At 40.5% G+C, this 17,487-nt stretch overlaps 2 protein-coding genes across 2 annotated transcripts; both read left to right on the plus strand.

Annotated features, from left to right (window-relative positions):
- Window positions 1-3,614: 3,614 nt before the first annotated feature.
- LOC104855206 (probable ATP-dependent RNA helicase DDX17) lies at window positions 3,615-11,647 on the plus strand. Its single transcript, XM_010614008.2, has 11 exons — window positions 3,615-3,620; window positions 3,703-3,927; window positions 4,721-4,820; window positions 5,366-5,499; window positions 5,761-5,826; window positions 7,093-7,234; window positions 7,588-7,748; window positions 7,833-8,005; window positions 8,222-8,332; window positions 8,798-8,859; window positions 9,535-11,647. Exons 1-11 carry the CDS (start codon window positions 3,615-3,617, stop codon window positions 9,606-9,608), a joined length of 1,254 nt encoding a protein of 417 aa, XP_010612310.1. The 3' UTR covers window positions 9,609-11,647.
- Window positions 11,648-12,426: 779 nt separating this feature from the next.
- On the plus strand, window positions 12,427-15,154 carry LOC104854435 (probable ATP-dependent RNA helicase DDX17). Its single transcript, XM_010612920.3, is given in 3 exon segments — window positions 12,427-13,461; window positions 13,464-13,712; window positions 14,535-15,154. Coding segments are annotated over 3 exon segments (960 nt in total). The 5' UTR covers window positions 12,427-13,256; the 3' UTR covers window positions 15,041-15,154.
- The last annotated feature ends 2,333 nt before the right edge of the window (window positions 15,155-17,487 follow it).

The following is a 17,487-nucleotide window of genomic DNA, read 5'->3' on the forward strand; positions in this document are numbered from 1 at the left end:
GGGGCCCTGCCTCAGGACCTGGCCGCCGCGGGCTGGTCACTTGATCTCCCCGCGCCGCAGCGACAGTCTGCAAAAAACGCGGACGCCTCGGGAAACCCAGCGCGACATGGCTTCCTTTACGTGACCGTCCCCTGCGGTCCCTCTCAGGGGGATCAGTTTAAAAAACCTGCTTCTCGTTTTGGTTTTGTGTCTGGCGCTGTGGATCAAAGCCTCAGCCCTGAACTCTTGCTAGGCAGTCGTTTTACCAGTACTGCCCTTGTAATTTTGAAATAGATTTTTAATCCCCTTCAGTCATATTTTCTGTAATTCAAAGGAAACACATGTAAAAATGATGTAGTGGGCCGGGGGTGTAGCTCAGTGGCACCGCGCCTGCCTGGCAAGCACAAAGTCCTGAGTTTGATCCCCGGTACCCCCCGCCCCCGAGAACGTAGCGTAGTGGAGTATTTGCTATCTATAGTGTTGGGGAAGGGAGGATTTGGATAGTTGGGCAGTGTTATAATTTTAACAACTTTTTTTTTTTTTTTTTTTTTTTTTTTTTTGGTGTTTTTGATTAGCGTCGCGGCCTAGCCAGGAAGGTTTTGATGTTGTAATGCCACGGTTGCACCATCAGGGGTGAAAAGTTAACAGGATTAAACCTGAAGCCCCCAGACTATAATATTTAGGGCCTTTTCATGTCAGCTGAGTGACTGCCTTGCTTGAGATACATTTACATGTCCTATCCGTTTTTAAGTTATAAAAGTGGCATCTGGGTAAAGAGCACTTTGATACCACTTTTGTTTTCTTTTGCTTTTTTGGGCGACCAGGTCTCACTACCTCACTCAGCCTTCCTAGTGGAGAGTTGAGATTACAGACATGTGCCACCTTGGCCGGCAGTTACACTTTTTAATGTATGTGACTTTGGGCACATCCTTTTTGTGATCCCATTGTTTTCAGCTGAAAAGGAGAATATTTTGCTGCATTCTTGGGAATGACATGATAATTTATGCAATTGTCCTGCTGTAGTCATGTTCACAGTACTGTGCCCAAACATTTAAGTTTCAAATGGAGAAGTAGTAGACTTAACTAGTCACTAGCATTTTGTCGCTTAATTTATAAAATAAGAACTTCCAGTTAGGAAGGGAAAGTGCTGCTTTTCTGTTAGATTTAAAGAGGAGGGCTAAAAATTGAATGTTCATTTAGTGTTTCAGTAAGTTTATTATACTTATTTTCTGACACAGTCTTGCTGTGTAATTCAGGCTGGCCTGAATCTCACCATGTAGCCCAGGCTGGCCTGGAATTCGGTGATCCTCCTGCCTCAGCCTCCCTGAGTGCTGGGATTAAAGGCATGTGCCATCAGCCCAGCTAGTTGAGCAAATTTTAGAAGTAAATTTCAACATAGCCACCTAGAAAATACCTAGTAAACTTGAAAGTGACCCAGTAATTCTCAGTTTTACACCCTAGCCCAGACTCTAAAGACCTTGGAAAACCTTTGCACATTTGCCCCAGGAGCCATAAAAATGTTTATGCCAACATTGTTGGTGAGAATAGCATATTCAAAATAACTCCTTGTCCCAATAAATTGTGGGTGTTTGTATATTTGAATATGATATAGCAGTGAAAAAGGAAAAACTTAAATTATCTCAGGTAATTGTCAAACATGTTGAGTTTTTTTTCAAGTAGGTTGACCTATTTAAGGATACAGGCAAATAGGACAACTATAAAAACTGAAGGAATGGTTAACAGAATTCAAGGTAGTTGTTAATGGTGGGGGTGTGAACTTGGAAAAGGCACATGGAGGCTCACAACATACTGATAGTGGTATTCTCTTTACTGTGGGTAATATTTCACCATAAATATGATTTAATAGTTACTACTTGGAAAGAGAAATGGTGAATTTTGATCCATATTTTGTATTGACTCATTGAGAATCAGATGACATGTAAATACTAAGTTTTTTCTTTTTAAGCTCGACATAATTTCACTCACTTGCATTTTCCTTCTTGATTTGAATTGCTGTTGTTTCATGCTTCTGAATTGAATTGTTGGAAATAGAATGGGTGTGGTCAACACATGCATTCAGTCCATTGGCTGTGCATTACACACTTAAACTAGTATGGTTTTGCATGCTAATACATGGGTTTTCCAGTCTTAAAAGCTGAATTTATCATATAGCCAAATTTAACTGCTACTCACTTGACAGTAATGAACAGCAAAGTGAACCAGGAAGTGGGCTATGTATTAATGGTGGCATGGATAACTACAGGGGTAAAAGGGCTCCCCAAAATTCTGATGTCAGTATTATAAACAAGGCATTGTATTTTCTAAGAGCCTCTCATTTTTACTTGAATCTTACAGTATGCGAGTACCCAGTATTTCTTGAAGAGAATCTACGTCGAATCCTTTTGTTTTACAAGTAGGAGGAATAGTCAATCCAGATGGCCTTTGGTTTCTGAGAACATGTTACTGATATATTTACCTTGATGCTTTTCCTGTTTTTTCCTTCTCACTGGTTCTGCAGCAGTATAGGTCACATCAGTTTATTGAGTGTAGATAACCTACAATGCCAACAAATTTCCTGCCATAAATCTGTAATTCGACAAATAAATAGCTGGTAGTTAAGCCCAAGTGTTCTCATGGCTGGAGTTACAGGAAATTGAAGCTCTTTAAAATGCAGTGGAAAATGCCTGTAATCAGCAGCACTTTGCAGGGCTGAGGCAGGAGGATCACAAGTTGGAGCCCAGTTTTGGCTACTTAGCAAGACCCTATCTCAGAAATTAAAGGGCTGGAAGCCGGGCGTGGTGGTGCACACCTGTAATCCCTGCACTGGGAGGCTGAGGCAGGAGGATCACTGTGAGTTCGAGACCAGCCTGGGCTACATAGTTCCATGTCAGTCTCAACTACATAGTGAGACCCTGTCTCAAAAAATTAAAGGGCTGGACTTGCAGCTTTGTGCATGGGCCCTGAATTTAGTCCTCAAGACTGGGAAAAATAAACACCTTTTATAAGACATCATGAGTTAAGAGTGAGAAAGGCTATTTAAATTGAGTATTTTACAAGGAGTAAGGAAATGGGATGAAAAAAATGGCCTTATAGTCATCTTAGTATTAGAATTATCTAGTAAAATTAACTTCTAATTTATTACAGCTCAGATTGGCTAGTGGCCATGTTTGTATTTCCATTTAGCTTGTTCGTTGGAAAGGATATATTTTGAAAATCCAGATTTGAGTTTTTAAAACCTTAAATATGGTTTATTGATGATTTCCCCTATAAATTAAATTTGTTCTGGCTCCTTTGTTAGTATTGACTAAAGGTAAAGACCCATTCACTAGACTTTGATAGATCCTAGTAGTTTCCCTTTGCATTTTAGTAGAGCAGAAGTGTTCTTATGGTCTAAAAGGGGAAAGTGATCTGAAAAGCTGTTCAAAATTTGGGGAACTTCCTTGAAATATATTTTTCTCCCATCCATTACAGTGCCCTTAATTTAAGCTTTTTCTCTTCTCTCACAAGAGTTTTATGCTTTACTCTCTTTAGTATCTCTAGCACCATGTAAACAGTATGTTGAATGAATAGATGCAGTTGAGTGTTAAGCTGCATCAGATACTGTTTGAAGCAGATGCTCATAAGGTTTGAGGAACATGCTGGTAGTATCCTAGAAGTCCATCTATTTGCACGTTTTTTAGGGCACATAAGATAACATTGCTTTGGGCTGGGGATTTAGCTTAGTGGTTCCGCTGGCTGCTAAAAAAGATAACATTGCTTTTAAAAAATACCAATGAACTAAAAATTCTTGTTTCTAGATTTGGAGCAAGAGGTGGTGGTGGCCTTCCCCCGAAGAAATTTGGTAATCCTGGGGAGCGTTTACGTAAAAAGAAGTGGGATTTGAGTGAGCTCCCCAAGTTTGAGAAAAATTTTTATGTCGAACATCCAGAAGTGGCGAGGCTGACTCCAGTAAGTCTGTGTTTTACTGTTTTTATACAGAGGAATGAAACAGAAGTACTGGCCAGAATTTATTTGTTGTTGTTTTTTACTTTATTATAGTATAGAGTACTTGGATTCTTATAGCTGAGCTCCGCCTCCTGGAGCTCCCCCCCACTTTTTGTGTCGTGTTGGAGTTGGAACCCAGAGCCTTGCACTTGCTAGGCAAGTGTCCTACCACTGAGCTACACTCCCGTCATGTATTCTTAGAGTCTTAAGAAGACTACTTGATACTCAACCAGGGACCAGTTTAAGTATCCACATAATGTATTGCTTGGTGCTTACTTGTTGATTGTTTTATAGTGCATTTCTTATACATGGTTTTAGCTACATATTAAGTTAGGTCTTCATTTATGAGGTAAATTTTAATAGTAAATTGACATTTTGTACTCCTCTTTTTAACTTCCTGATTATTTTGGACTCCACTTTTGAAGCAGTTGCTTATTTGGAAAAAAAGTAATTTAAAAATACACTTGGCTCCACTTTGCAAATACTTACCCACTTCCTAGTTCTGACCTTAAATGGAAGTTACATGCATGCATGTTTCCTTGCATAGATGGGACCCGCAGCCACCTGTATTGTTAAATCACACGGTTAGGAGAATCCTCACAAAGTTGAAGCAGTATGCTGCATGTGAAAGCCTTATATAGCACTGTTATATGGGTTGGGTAATAATTTTTTGATTGGCTGATAAAAGTTTTGAATGATAAAAGTTTTGGATATGGACAATAACTTTTACTAATTCATCTTCATTTTTTTCTGCTAGTATGAGGTTGATGAGCTACGCCGAAAAAAAGAGATTACAGTTCGAGGGGGAGATGTTTGTCCTAAGCCTGTCTTTGCCTTCCATCATGCTAACTTCCCACGTAAGTGTTCTTCGGCCCAAAATCTTGATTATTACATTTCAGTTGAGTGGTAAACATGAGTAATAGGTTATTTAAAGGTTTTAGAGCTGGATGTGATGGTGCTGTAATCCATCCAGAGCTGAGGCAGGAAGATGTGTCAGTTCAAGGCCATGCTGGACTACATAGTAAGACCCTGACCCAGTCTCGAGATTTTGTGGAAAAGACAAGTAGAAACCTTTCAAAAAGGTAGTAACTTATATAATGATTTCTAAAACTTTTTAAGCTGCTTAAATTAAGGTTAGTGGTAAATAGGTTGGTGCATAAGAATTTTTTTGTGCTTATCTGCTATTTAGATTAAGGAGTCTTTTGTTCACTTTCCTCTTCCTTGTATAAAACAGCAGAATGAAACTGCTTTCTAGCTGAAGAATTTGCCTAACGGTGTGACTGTTGTATATCTGTGCCATTAGATGTGGTAGCCATAGTGGTTTTGAAAAGTAGTGATGAGATGGAGGTAGATTCCTTTTTTTTTTTTTTTTTTTAAGGCGGTAATGTTTATTTGCTTACAGAATACGTAATGGATGTGTTGATGGATCAGCACTTTACAGAACCAACTCCAATTCAGTGCCAGGGATTTCCATTAGCTCTTAGTGGCCGGGATATGGTGGGCATTGCTCAGACGGGCTCTGGGAAGACATTGGCGGTGAGTACCAGCACATGGAGACCTTTGACATTGTGGTAACTTACTTTACTATCCTAATTGTCACAAAAGTATAATTCAGTAGTGTGATATGCTAGCTGTCAAATATATGGACATTATTTCATGTTCAAATTATATTGCACAAGAGATGGGAGTAGTGGAATCTTTTTTATATTGTTGTTTTGGCATTATTACTGTTTTAAGTTAGAATATTAAGATGATGACTTGGTTTTGGTGTAAGATTTTGTTCTTATTCCTCCCCAGTATTTGCTGCCTGCAATTGTTCATATTAACCACCAGCCATATTTGGAAAGGGGAGATGGCCCAATTGTAAGTGTGTTTCATTCTCTTTATAATTTTTCAGAATAACTACAGCCAAATGATTACGGTATTTACTGCTTTACTCATACTCTGATATTTTTAAGCCCACCTACCCTTTATATCTGCTCAAGGTAGAGTGGATCCTTGACTTACAAACTCAGTTCGTTCCCAAGGGCTGGTTGTAACTCACATTGGTCAGTTGAAGGTAGACATTGGCCTAGGACTTCTCAACCCCACACAGGAAAAGATGTGCTAATGTTTCTTCTGGGACTCTTTTCAGGGTTAAATCGATGTATGAGACCATCTGGACGCACAAGTGGCTGACATTTGGGTTATAATTTGGGACTTTGTTCATAAGTTAAAACTAAAATTTCAGTTGTAACCCAAGTTGTTCATATGTCAGGCTGGTCATAACTTGAGGGTCCGCTGTATAATGTCATTTTGGGATTAAATGACTTGTCCAGTCAATCAGATGGTTATCTTGGATTTGAACCATCTTTACGCTTATGCACTAATGTTGTAGCACATACTGCATTCATTTGTGGACGGGGCGGTGGGCAGGATCTCACTATGCAGTTTAACTCACTGCGTAGTGCACGTTGGCCTTGAACTCACAGCTATCCTTCTCAGACTTGGGAGTGCTACAGGCGTGCACCACCACACCCAGCACCTTTATTACTTTGAGACAGGGCCTCACGAACTTGCCATCCTCCAGCCTCAGCCCCAGCCCCAGAGGACTAGGATTATAAGTTTATAGTGCCACACGCAGCTTGCTCTGCCATTTCTTTTGTTTGTGCTGGTACTTAAACCATGGTTTTGTTGCAGGAGTATTTTAAAGCCACTTGTGCATTTTTGTGAGAGTTGTGTAGTTAACAGTAGGTCAGTAATGGCGAACCTTTTAGAACCTTCAGTGATAACAAATAGGCTACTGTTTCATGTGTGCCCTAGGTTTGCCATCACTGCACTAGGTAATACAGTCTAGAAATCAGCTTAACGTGGTCCGTTTAAACTAAAAGTCAAGGGTTGAGGGCAGTAACATGCATATACTAAATAGCAAATTGTCATCAATTTTTACCCATACCCTAGTGTAGTAGTGCCTCCTCTTAAGCCTCCTGACCTCCAAAACCCCCACCCTGTCACATACCTTGAAAAGTATTAGTAAGGGAAGAGTTAATTACCTTTTGTACTTTGATGTTTCTGGGGTTTGTTTGTTTTAACTTGAGCTGGGTATCTCAAGTGGTTTTTTTGTCTGTTTTTCACGTTTTCTTGTTTTAGTGTCTCGTACTAGCTCCTACCAGAGAGCTTGCTCAGCAAGTACAGCAAGTGGCTGATGACTATGGCAAGTGTTCAAGATTGAAGAGTACTTGCATTTATGGAGGTGCCCCTAAAGGCCCCCAGATTCGAGACTTGGAAAGAGGTAATTTGATAAAAACCATGAATAAGAATGGTTTATTTTACAGCAATTTGTGTATGAAATTGAGAAAGCAATAGGTTCTTGTGGGGGGAAATTGGTATTACAGAAGATTAGAAATTTTCAGATATGGTGGTTAGCTAGTTTGGGAGAGTATGTTCACCTTAGCTGGAGACTAAGATTGATGGATGTAAGATTGATGGTTGTGGTCGAGTTTTCTTTACATTATGTTTTTGCAGCCACTGCGCTACAGCATGTGTGCAAGATCACCAGACCTGGTGTTGCTGGTTACTGCTCAAGTTTAGATAGTGGATAAAGAAAGAATTCCTAATGAGCCAGATCTTTATTTTGCTGTACAGGTGTTGAGATCTGCATAGCTACTCCTGGACGCCTGATAGATTTCCTGGAGTCAGGAAAGACAAACCTTCGCCGCTGTACTTACCTTGTTCTGGATGAAGCTGATAGAATGCTTGATATGGGCTTTGAACCTCAGATCCGTAAAATTGTTGACCAAATCAGGGTGTGTGCAGTGTATACTTCATGCTTTTATACCTTTTGACTGTTAATACATACTTCCTTAGCCTAAAAGACTCCTTTTCTGTAGCCCGACAGACAAACATTGATGTGGAGTGCAACCTGGCCAAAAGAAGTAAGACAGCTTGCAGAGGATTTCTTGCGTGATTATACTCAGATCAACGTAGGCAATCTGGAATTGAGTGCCAACCACAACATCCTTCAGATTGTGGATGTCTGCATGGAAAGTGAAAAAGACCACAAGTATGAAAGAGATTTCACTCTGTTATTATAATACTGATAAATTGTTCTCAATAATGCTCCAGAATTAGAGTATTAGAGAAGTATTTCTTGAGGCCTAAAAAAATTTCTCAGGAATAGATTATAAGTAGTGTAGCTTTAGGGAATTAATATTAAAGTGGTGTACTTAACATATGGGAGATCTTTCTGTATGATGACTGTATTGTTGATCTTCTTAAGATTGATCCAACTGATGGAGGAAATAATGGCTGAAAAGGAAAATAAGACCATAATATTTGTGGAGACAAAGAGACGCTGTGATGACCTCACTCGAAGGATGCGCAGAGATGGGTGAGTATAGCACTAGAATAAATTGGACTGGGGTTTTATAGTTAACAGTGATTTCTAATTTGATGTTACACAGTCTGTATGGAATTGTAATCTTGACATAGTGTTTTAATACTGCCTAAAATGTAACCCAGCCCTTTCAGTTTGTATTTTTGAGACAGGGTCTTGCTAAGTTTGTCCAGGCTTGGCTCAAACTTCATTTGATTCTCTGGGCTTCCACCTCCCAGAGTGCTGGAGTTACAGACATGTACCAGTATGCTTCCCCCACCCTTTACCAGGGATCCAGCTCAGGATTTAGCACTGAGCTAAGACCCGGCATGCACGCGTGCCTGTCTTTTAAGTGAATACTGTTGTCTGTTCATGTACCCTAACCTTAACAAAACATTGTAATAACATTCTCTTAAGAAACTAAATTTTCCTCTTTAAATTTATAAAATTTCTAAAACGTTTGTCATTTTCTTCTGATAGTTGGCCAGCTATGTGTATCCATGGAGATAAGAGTCAACCAGAAAGAGATTGGGTACTTAATGGTAAGTTCAAAGCTAAGCATTTTTGATGGAATTTTGCCTTAATCTGTAAAAGCCAGATAGTAAATATTGTGGTTTTGTAGACTTAATGTAGTCTCTCGTCCATGTAAAAGTCGTGACCTGGGTGAGTTCAAGCAAAGATTTATTTGCAAAATAAGTATTACACTGGATTTATGGTGTTATGCTCTAGTTAACTGAATGCTGAGACTTTTGACATGTCTCCAGGGTCCTTTAAAGGTTCTTAATACTTTCATACAATTTAAAAATCATCCTTCTTTTGGGTTGGGCCTTCTTTTGGGCTGGGCCTCCTTTTTAGCTCAGTGGTTCTGCTGCCTGCCTTGCTAAGCGCAAGATTCCAAGTTCCATCCCAGGTACCCCCCCCCATCATCTTTCTTTTATTTTTAGTAAGTTCTTCCCTTTTATCCTTTGGGGAAAGTTTGGTAGTTAAAATGTTTAAAAGAAACATGTTCCTTAGTCATAATTTTTCACTCCCCTTGTTTTTCACACCTACTCTGTTACGAGAAGGCCTATTGAGTAAAGTGGAAGAGGCCATATTTAGAAATAATACACAAGCCTTTTGGGGAGAATTGTTCTTTCATTCCACATCTTAATGCTGTTACTAAGCTTTGTGTTGATTGTATATTAAATTTGACTTGGCTTTTTCTTTTCTTTCTTCAGAGTTCCGCTCTGGAAAGGCTCCTATCCTCATTGCCACGGATGTAGCCTCCCGTGGGCTAGGTTTGTATAGATAGGTGTCTCTGTCAATGTTTATGTATCTTTTGGTTTAAAGATTTGTTTGTCATTTGAAATTTAGAGTTATATATATATGTATATATCTATTCAGTAAAAAAGAGGAGGATATATAGTGGGTTTTTTGTCTCCTCCCCCGCAGTTTTTTTAATCCTTGGTTTTTGGGGGGTTTTGTTTTGTTCTCCCCCTTTTATTTTCAAAGTCTCTTCCTGCTCCTAACAAACAGGCTTTGGTCTGCAGCAAGGCCTAGGCATGGCTGTTTAGTTAGAGGGAGAAGAGACACTCATTTGAACATTCAGTTTAATTTTTTTCTGGTTAAATCTTATTTTCTGGCTGGATAGGAGGAGCCTGATTGAACCTAGCTATCATGAGCTAGTTTCTTCTGGTTATTTTTTTTCTGTATCATTTTATCTGTTATATGTAGAGAGGCCAGATTCCATGAATTCTTATTAAATGATATTTAATAAGTCCGTAATACTTCATTCAATTAAATCTGTATTGCCCAGTGTTACTTGCTGAAGTAAATTAATGATGGATTCTTAGTTTCCCCTTCTTCCCCCCCATACCTGTATCTGAAATGTGCTAATTCTGAGAGCTTAATCAGAAGATATTCTGGAGGTTCTGACCCATTAATGATTAATACCATGGTACTTTAGCCCAACATTCTGAGCTAAACAGGTCTGACTCAGAACTTTTATATTTAAAAAGAGATGATTTGTGTCACTAGGAAATCTTCAAACTATTGACAGTAATTTCTTGTCCAGAAAGGTGAGAATCATCATATTCCCATATACCAGTTAAAGAAAACAAGTATTTAGACTGGACTAAAAAGTGGTGGAGCCTTTTTTATCCATTGGACTTACCATTCCCTCCTTCAGAGGTGGTGACCTGCAGCCATGACAGAGAGTTGTCTCTGCCCTCTGAGGTCATGTCTGGAGCTGTGCCGTTAGAACTTGGGCCTGTTGGGAGAGGAGGTGGAGGCCTGAAAGCAGTTCACGCAAAAGCTTTCAGTGATGGTGGTTTTTAAACAGGCTTGCTATGTGCTGGTAGCTTCTTTGTGCATCTTGCCTAGACAATTAAAAATATTTGCTCCATGTTCCCCTACATTTCTAAACCATATCAATTGGCTGCCATTAGAATAACTTAGACTCTTCATCCTGCCCCCTCTCGTCCAAGTGAGGGGAGAGGGAAGGTACCTGAGTCTGTTTCTTGTTACTCAACATCAGTGTTTACTTTGGGCCCCTTTATTTGCTGCCTTATAAAAATCAAAGGAGGGAGAAAACCCACCAAAATGGCAGAATTCTGACCAAGGTCCTACAAGATCCTGGAAAGTGAAGGCTTCTACCTCATAGACAGGGGTGCAATTTTCAGCTGAGTCACCAGGCCTTTTTTCCCTTCCTGTCAAGCGATGGTCTCTTAAATGTTCCCTTCAGGTAAGTTCTTTGATTCCCCTAATTTTATAATAGTCATCCTCAGGCGACCACCATGCCCTTTCCACTGGGATATTTTTAATTTCTCCTTTTTTGTTTAAGCTACACACTGTTAAACTAAAAGTATTGAATTTAATTTGTTTTGTTTTTTAACAGAAGCTTTGCTATCAGCTGCAGATCACCCAATAAATGGCCGAGGCAAATCTACATTGGCCCGAAGCAGCTCTAGATGAGCCTGTTTGGCTAGTCTGAGACCCTCCCAATTAGTGATTGGAGATTCAGGCCATGTTGTAGGGCTTCCAGACCAAAGGTTCTTATTGCTGGCCAGAACATTCACTTTTCTATTTCTTACCTTGCTACAGCATCTTCTGTAAAGGCAGCAAGATAATATTGTGGCAGTGCATAAATAACAGCAGGGCAGGCTTGCCTGGAGAAAACCAAAGTCTGCTCCTGCCCTCACCTGCCCTCGGCCAGCCATGTGCACGCACAGGACACCTTTCTAGTGTGAAGAATTTGCACCATGTCCACCCCTTTGAGCCCCGTCAGAAGTGCCCCCAAGCATTAGTATCTGAACTGTTGACTGCAGCCCCAGTGCCTTCTGCTAGGAATTACTGTGCATCCAGTGCAGTAGTTCACCTTGCTTTGCTTCCCACGGTCACATTCCGTGAGAATGACTTGGAAGCGTTATCCTAGCTCAGAAGAGAACGATCATGGAATATAATTCCCTGTACTCCTAACCCACCCTTACATACTTGCTGGCCTTGTAGTTCTTTTTTCTTTGTAGCATCAACGACCCTAGCCTGAGACTCACGCTGCCCCCTGTGATAAGTGCCTTCTCGTCTTTCTGGTGTGATTCAGGACTTTAGGGGTCAGTAACGACCGAGGAGCCTTTATTGTAATAAGAAACAGACATAATGCCCTTTCTTCACAAGCCCTACAACAACGGCTGATTTTTTTTTTTTTTTTTTTAATCATCTCCCCTTTCCCCTGAAATTATTCCAATCTGGGCAATAGATGCAGTCTGACCCTTTGGATATAACGTACATTTTTTTATTAATCATTTTTTTCTACAATCACCCCAATTACCTTGGGGGAGGCGTTGGAGGACCTGAAATTTTTACCCGAACCCAGGTTCTCCGGCGCTTGGCAACCAAATGGGGCTACAGAGAAGCATCTAAGCCAGTTCACAGAGCGAGCGTGTGTGGGGACTTCTCACTGCCACGGACCCTTGATGCATGCTCCCCGCGCTCCAGTGGTCCCGTGTCAGAAGGCGGAGTTTTCGAAAGGAGGCCGCCAAAAATAAAAGGCAAAGAGACGGGATCGGCTGCAGCGGTTTCCCAAAGGAGGAGGGAGTGTGCATCGGTCTGGTAACAAACAGAGAATGTTTTTTAATTACTTATATCACAAAAATCTGTGTTTTATCTAGGATATTTTCTGAATATTCTTTGTAAAATGCAGATTTTTTTTCCACAAAACATTAGGATTCTGTTTATTAAACTTGTTTGTTTTAAGTAGGTAAAAAGAAAAGTTACATTTAGCTGAAAGCATTACACTAACATTTACATGATTTAAGTATTAGGTTATTCAGCCCAATTCCCAGCAGTGGACAGAATATCAAACTTGTGTCTCAAGGTTTCATGGTTTTCCCACGTTCTTTGGCTATTAATTTCCCAGGTCACAGAGATTGTCTTGATCATTGAAACAAGTGCAAAGTCTGAAATAACCTTGAGTTGAGCAAAATTTCGTTTGATAGAAGCTGGGCTTGGTAGTATAGTGAAATTTTAGTGTAATGTGTTCTTTGGTAATTGAAAAGGGAGAATTAATGTGGATATTTCTGCAAAGGAAAATAGGTGTGTGCTTTGACCAGGTTTTTCTTAATATAAGAGCAAAGAAATTAAATGTTAAGTCTCCTTGAAAATATAGTAATAAAGTATATGAAGCTTCTTTTTTCATTTTGCTCTGTGACTGGTTTAAAGGTAAGTTTGTATGTTTTTGGTAGATTTTGCCAGGCTTCTCCCAACAGAGTAGAAGTGATTTAGCCCTGTAACTTAGTGGATACTGCTTTTCTTCTGCATCCCAGTTTTGAAAAGGTGGCACTGGAATTTGCCAATCTGAAGGCAAATCTTCGCACAACTCCTGTGTATATATTGGTTAAATACAGAAGAGGCAGGAGTTCAGATGGTTGGGTGAGATTCCCTTAGGATTTTACAACCAGTAAAGATGCAATGTCCCATACATATCTCAAGAAACACTAATCCTCTTTTACTCTGTTGGGATGAGTCTTTTTTGTTCCTTCTCAGAGTGGTTACTAACTTCATCTTCTCTCCTCTTGCTGTCATCTGCATTCGTGCTTCCCACCTGTTGTTGGCATGTCCTTTACCTTCTCTTTCCTTGCCACATCAACCTACACACTGATTCATCACTGACTTGAAGATGTGGAAGATGTCAAGTTTGTCATCAACTATGATTATCCAAACAGCTCAGAGGATTACGTTCACCGTATTGGCCGAACAGCCCGAAGCACCAACAAGGGCACCGCTTATACCTTCTTCACCCCAGGGAACCTAAAGCAGGCCAGAGAGCTGATAAAAGTGCTCGAAGAGGCCAATCAGGCTATCAATCCAAAACTGATGCAGCTGGTGGACCACAGAGGAGGCGGCGGAGGAGGGGGTAAGGGTAAGTCCTGGAGTTTTCCAGGTACTGCCAAGGTATCTTTTTTTGTATATATTGTACCTTGTTTTTTAATCATGTGAAGGCTTTGAGTATGTTGCTTAATAACAAAGGCGAGTACTTTGTAGTTTTTATGACTTGTAAGGGAAAGCAATTTCCTGCTTCTATACCACACTGCTTCTGAACATTATGATCTAAAAATGATCTTTGAATTTTGAAGTATATGGGGTGTGCCCAAAATTAAGCTAGCCTATAGTTGCTTTATATGTTCAGAATATTTAGTATATTAGGTTTTTGGTTTTCCATATGAATAGATCCTTGATTGTATACTGTTTTAGTAGAAACTGAGGCATTACAGTTGTTTGTACACAGTTAGAAAATATACTGGGATCTGGATTTCCTAATTCCCAGTTTAGTATAGTATGGTGAATTGTGTTTCTAGATAATTCTCAGGAAAAAGGCTGTCTGGGTGTGGTACAATCCAGAATCTCAGGAGGCAGGGGCAGGAGAATAACAAGTTTGAGGCCAGCCTTAATTCTGTTGACCCTATGTTAAGAAATAAAAAGGGCTAGGGATATAGCTCAGTGGTAGAGCACTTGCATAGCATGACAAAGCCCTGGGCTCAGCCCCTAGTACCACAAAAAAGGAAAGGGCCTAAAAGGGCAAAACGTTGGGTGAAGTACTGACTTACAGTAGCTATAGACTGGCTGAAGATGAAAGAGGTAGAGGGAATGTTGTGGAATATGTCCGCCCCTTTCAAGTTTCTGAAGTTTGGTTATGTTTGGCTTGGGTACCTGACATTAAAAATGCCTCACGTCCTTCCATCAGGAGGTCGCTCTCGATACCGGACCACTTCTTCAGCCAACAATCCCAATCTGATGTATCAGGATGAGTGTGATCGGAGGCTTCGAGGAGTCAAGGATGGAGGCCGGAGAGACTCTACAAGCTATCGGGATCGTAGTGAGACCGATAGAGCCAGTTACGCTAATGGCAGTGGCTATGGAAGTCCAAATTCTGCCTTTGGAGCACAAGCAGGCCAATACACCTATGGTCAAGGCACCTATGGGGCAGCTGCTTATGGCACCAGTGGCTATACAGCCCAGGAGTATGGTGCTGGCACTTATGGAGCTAGCACCACCACCTCAACTGGGAGAAGTTCACAGAGCTCTAGCCAGCAGTTTAGTGGGATAGGCCGGTCTGGGCAGCAGCCACAGCCACTGATGTCACAACAGTTTGCACAGCCTCCGGGAGCTACCAATATGATAGGTTACATGGGGCAGACGGCCTACCAGTATCCCCCACCTCCCCCTCCTCCTCCACCTTCGCGCAAATGAGGCCACTTGAGATGGGGCAACTTGTGCAGACTTACATATAAAGGAACGCTGTCTTTCCCCTTTTTTTTCTTCTTCCCCTTTTCTTTCTTTTTTTAGTTTTTTTTTTTTTTTTTTTTTTTTTTTAATTTTTTTTTTCCCCCTTTTTTTTTTTTTTTTTTTTTTTTTTTTTTTTTTTTTTTTTTTTCCTCCCAACCATTGTGATTTGCCCTTTTGTGCAGATTAGTTAGAATTCACTGCCAGGTTTCTTCTGCCTGCCAAAAAGGTCCAGTCTGTAATAACAGATTTTGTAAAAAAAAAATATATATATATATAACTGACTGGAAGAGATTTTCTTCCCCCAACTTTGCATGTTGAGGATATTTGAGCTATCTTTCATCTTAAAAGAAAAAGTAAGGTATTGGACCCTCTCTTGGGAGCCAGTTTCTTCTTGTCCTGAGTTGGGGAGGGAAGGGGGGAGGGCTGAACTGTTCTGCAGAAGAGAACGCCATCTGTGCCGTAAATGTTCTCATCCCTGAGTTAGAAAACCAAGAGGAGTTCTGCTGCACATTGCCCATAATGGTTTTTAACATCTCTCAAGTTGGGTCTGGTTCCTTGGTTTTTAAGACAGTGCTTTGCCATTGTCATTTTGGCCAATGATGGCTTACGTACATTTGAAAGTTAAAAATTTCCTAATTGGTTTTGTATCCCTTACACTCTGCTTTCCCTCTCTTCCCTCCCAGTTACTTGAAGAATAGCCAGTTTAGTGTCCATTTAGAAATTGAATTGCTGAGTCTACGAGTATCTTTTAAATGAACTGCAAGCATTTCTCACACTGGTTAATTTGTAGCATCTCGGCATCTGGTTGGAAGCTACCTAATTTTCTTCCCAATATAACCAGGGACCATCTGTAAAATTCATTTTCTAGCCAGACAGCTGCTGTGAGCAAACGAACATAAATGCTCACTGTAAATTTACTTTATTAAACAGTTGAGTCTGCATTCACCTGCAATGTAAGAAGCACCTTTATTTATAGTGTACTCAAAATGGGTAGATTTTTTTTAAGCTCAGTATTTTGTAGAGGTGTAGAGTAAGCAGCTCTTTGTCAGCCTCTCTACCCTTTTGGCCAAATTTTCTTGAGCAAAGACTAAAGCCCTCTAGTCTCTCTTGTTCTCTGCATACTTATGCACTCAGCTCTTCACAGGTAGGTAGTACTTAGGAAATGGTCTGGAGGACTAGAACCTAATTTATTTTTTCCTCCAAATGAAGGTAGGTGAATTCATCCCACTGCCTTGTGGAGACTTCATAGCATGTGGACCTGGAAAGGATTTTCTGCTCTTGGTTCACCATAAACAGGGCAGGGCAGGGCAGTCAGTCCCAGAATCCCTTTTGAGATCCAGTGTGATGGGACTGTTAGTTTTTGCTCTGGTACTGGTATTGCAGTTAAAGGGGGATGGCTCCACTGTGTTCTTTGGCGGTGGCCTGAGAGTGCTTGCTGGTTTGTAAGGTCTAAATATTGAAATACTTCAGGTTTGTTTTTGTTTTCCCTTTAAAATCCTTCAGGGAGAGAGAAGGGATGGTTTCTGAGGGGTTCTGACAGTATGGTTCAGTGTGCAACATACAGGTAGGTCATCAGCATAAGCTGAAATGTATGCATGTTAAACCTTTGACATCCTTTTTTGTTTTTCACTTCCTTCCTTTCCTTTTCTCCCATCTTGAAGTTGAGGCCAAGGGATGATGGCAAGAATAGATGAAATGTGCAAAACTGCTCTGAGCTTTCAAATTTCAAAAAGTGCTATTGCTGCCCCCGCTCCCCACCCACCCCAAAAAAAAAGATGTCTTAGGTACTGACCAATCTGTTGTGGACATTTGTTTCTACCCGTAATTTCTGATATATTTTTTCATTAAACCTAGAGATTCTACCATAGGAGATGTCCTGCTCTTATTATTGCAGCTCCTACAAATATCCGTTTCAGGGCAAGGTCTTGGTACGCAAGCAGCATCTGGGGTACTTGCTTCCCCTTTCCTTCAGCGACATTGTAATTATCAAAACAGCAAATTCTAAATGTCAGCATTCTTTTGTGATTTGAACACACCTGAAAGCTAGCAAAATTTTTCCTATTAACTCTTAACTTTCACCTCCTTGCCTGTCACAATTCAGGTTCTGCTCTTGCCTCAAAACATGAGCAGATAATTTGATGCATTCATGGTTGAAATTTAGCCGAGGGTTTCAGTATTAAGCTATGGGCTGCTGCTCCCCAGTCCCTCCCTTGCAATTCATTGTGCAGACGTCTTTCATCGAAAGGTTGGTGGCTTTTGCTTGGGATCAGTGTGTTCCACTATGTCCTTGCTGGTCTCTGAACACATTCCTGTTGCATTAAGACTTGAAAGATTTGTAGATTGTGTGATGTTCAGGCACAGGATGCTAAGAGCTATGTTACTATTCTTAGTTTGTAAATTGTCCTTTTGAT

The sequence above is a fragment of the Fukomys damarensis genome, unplaced genomic scaffold (assembly GCF_012274545.1).
Source record: "Fukomys damarensis isolate Sample0158 unplaced genomic scaffold, DMR_v1.0_HiC HiC_scaffold_19, whole genome shotgun sequence".
NCBI classification, from domain to species: domain Eukaryota; kingdom Metazoa; phylum Chordata; class Mammalia; order Rodentia; family Bathyergidae; genus Fukomys; species Fukomys damarensis.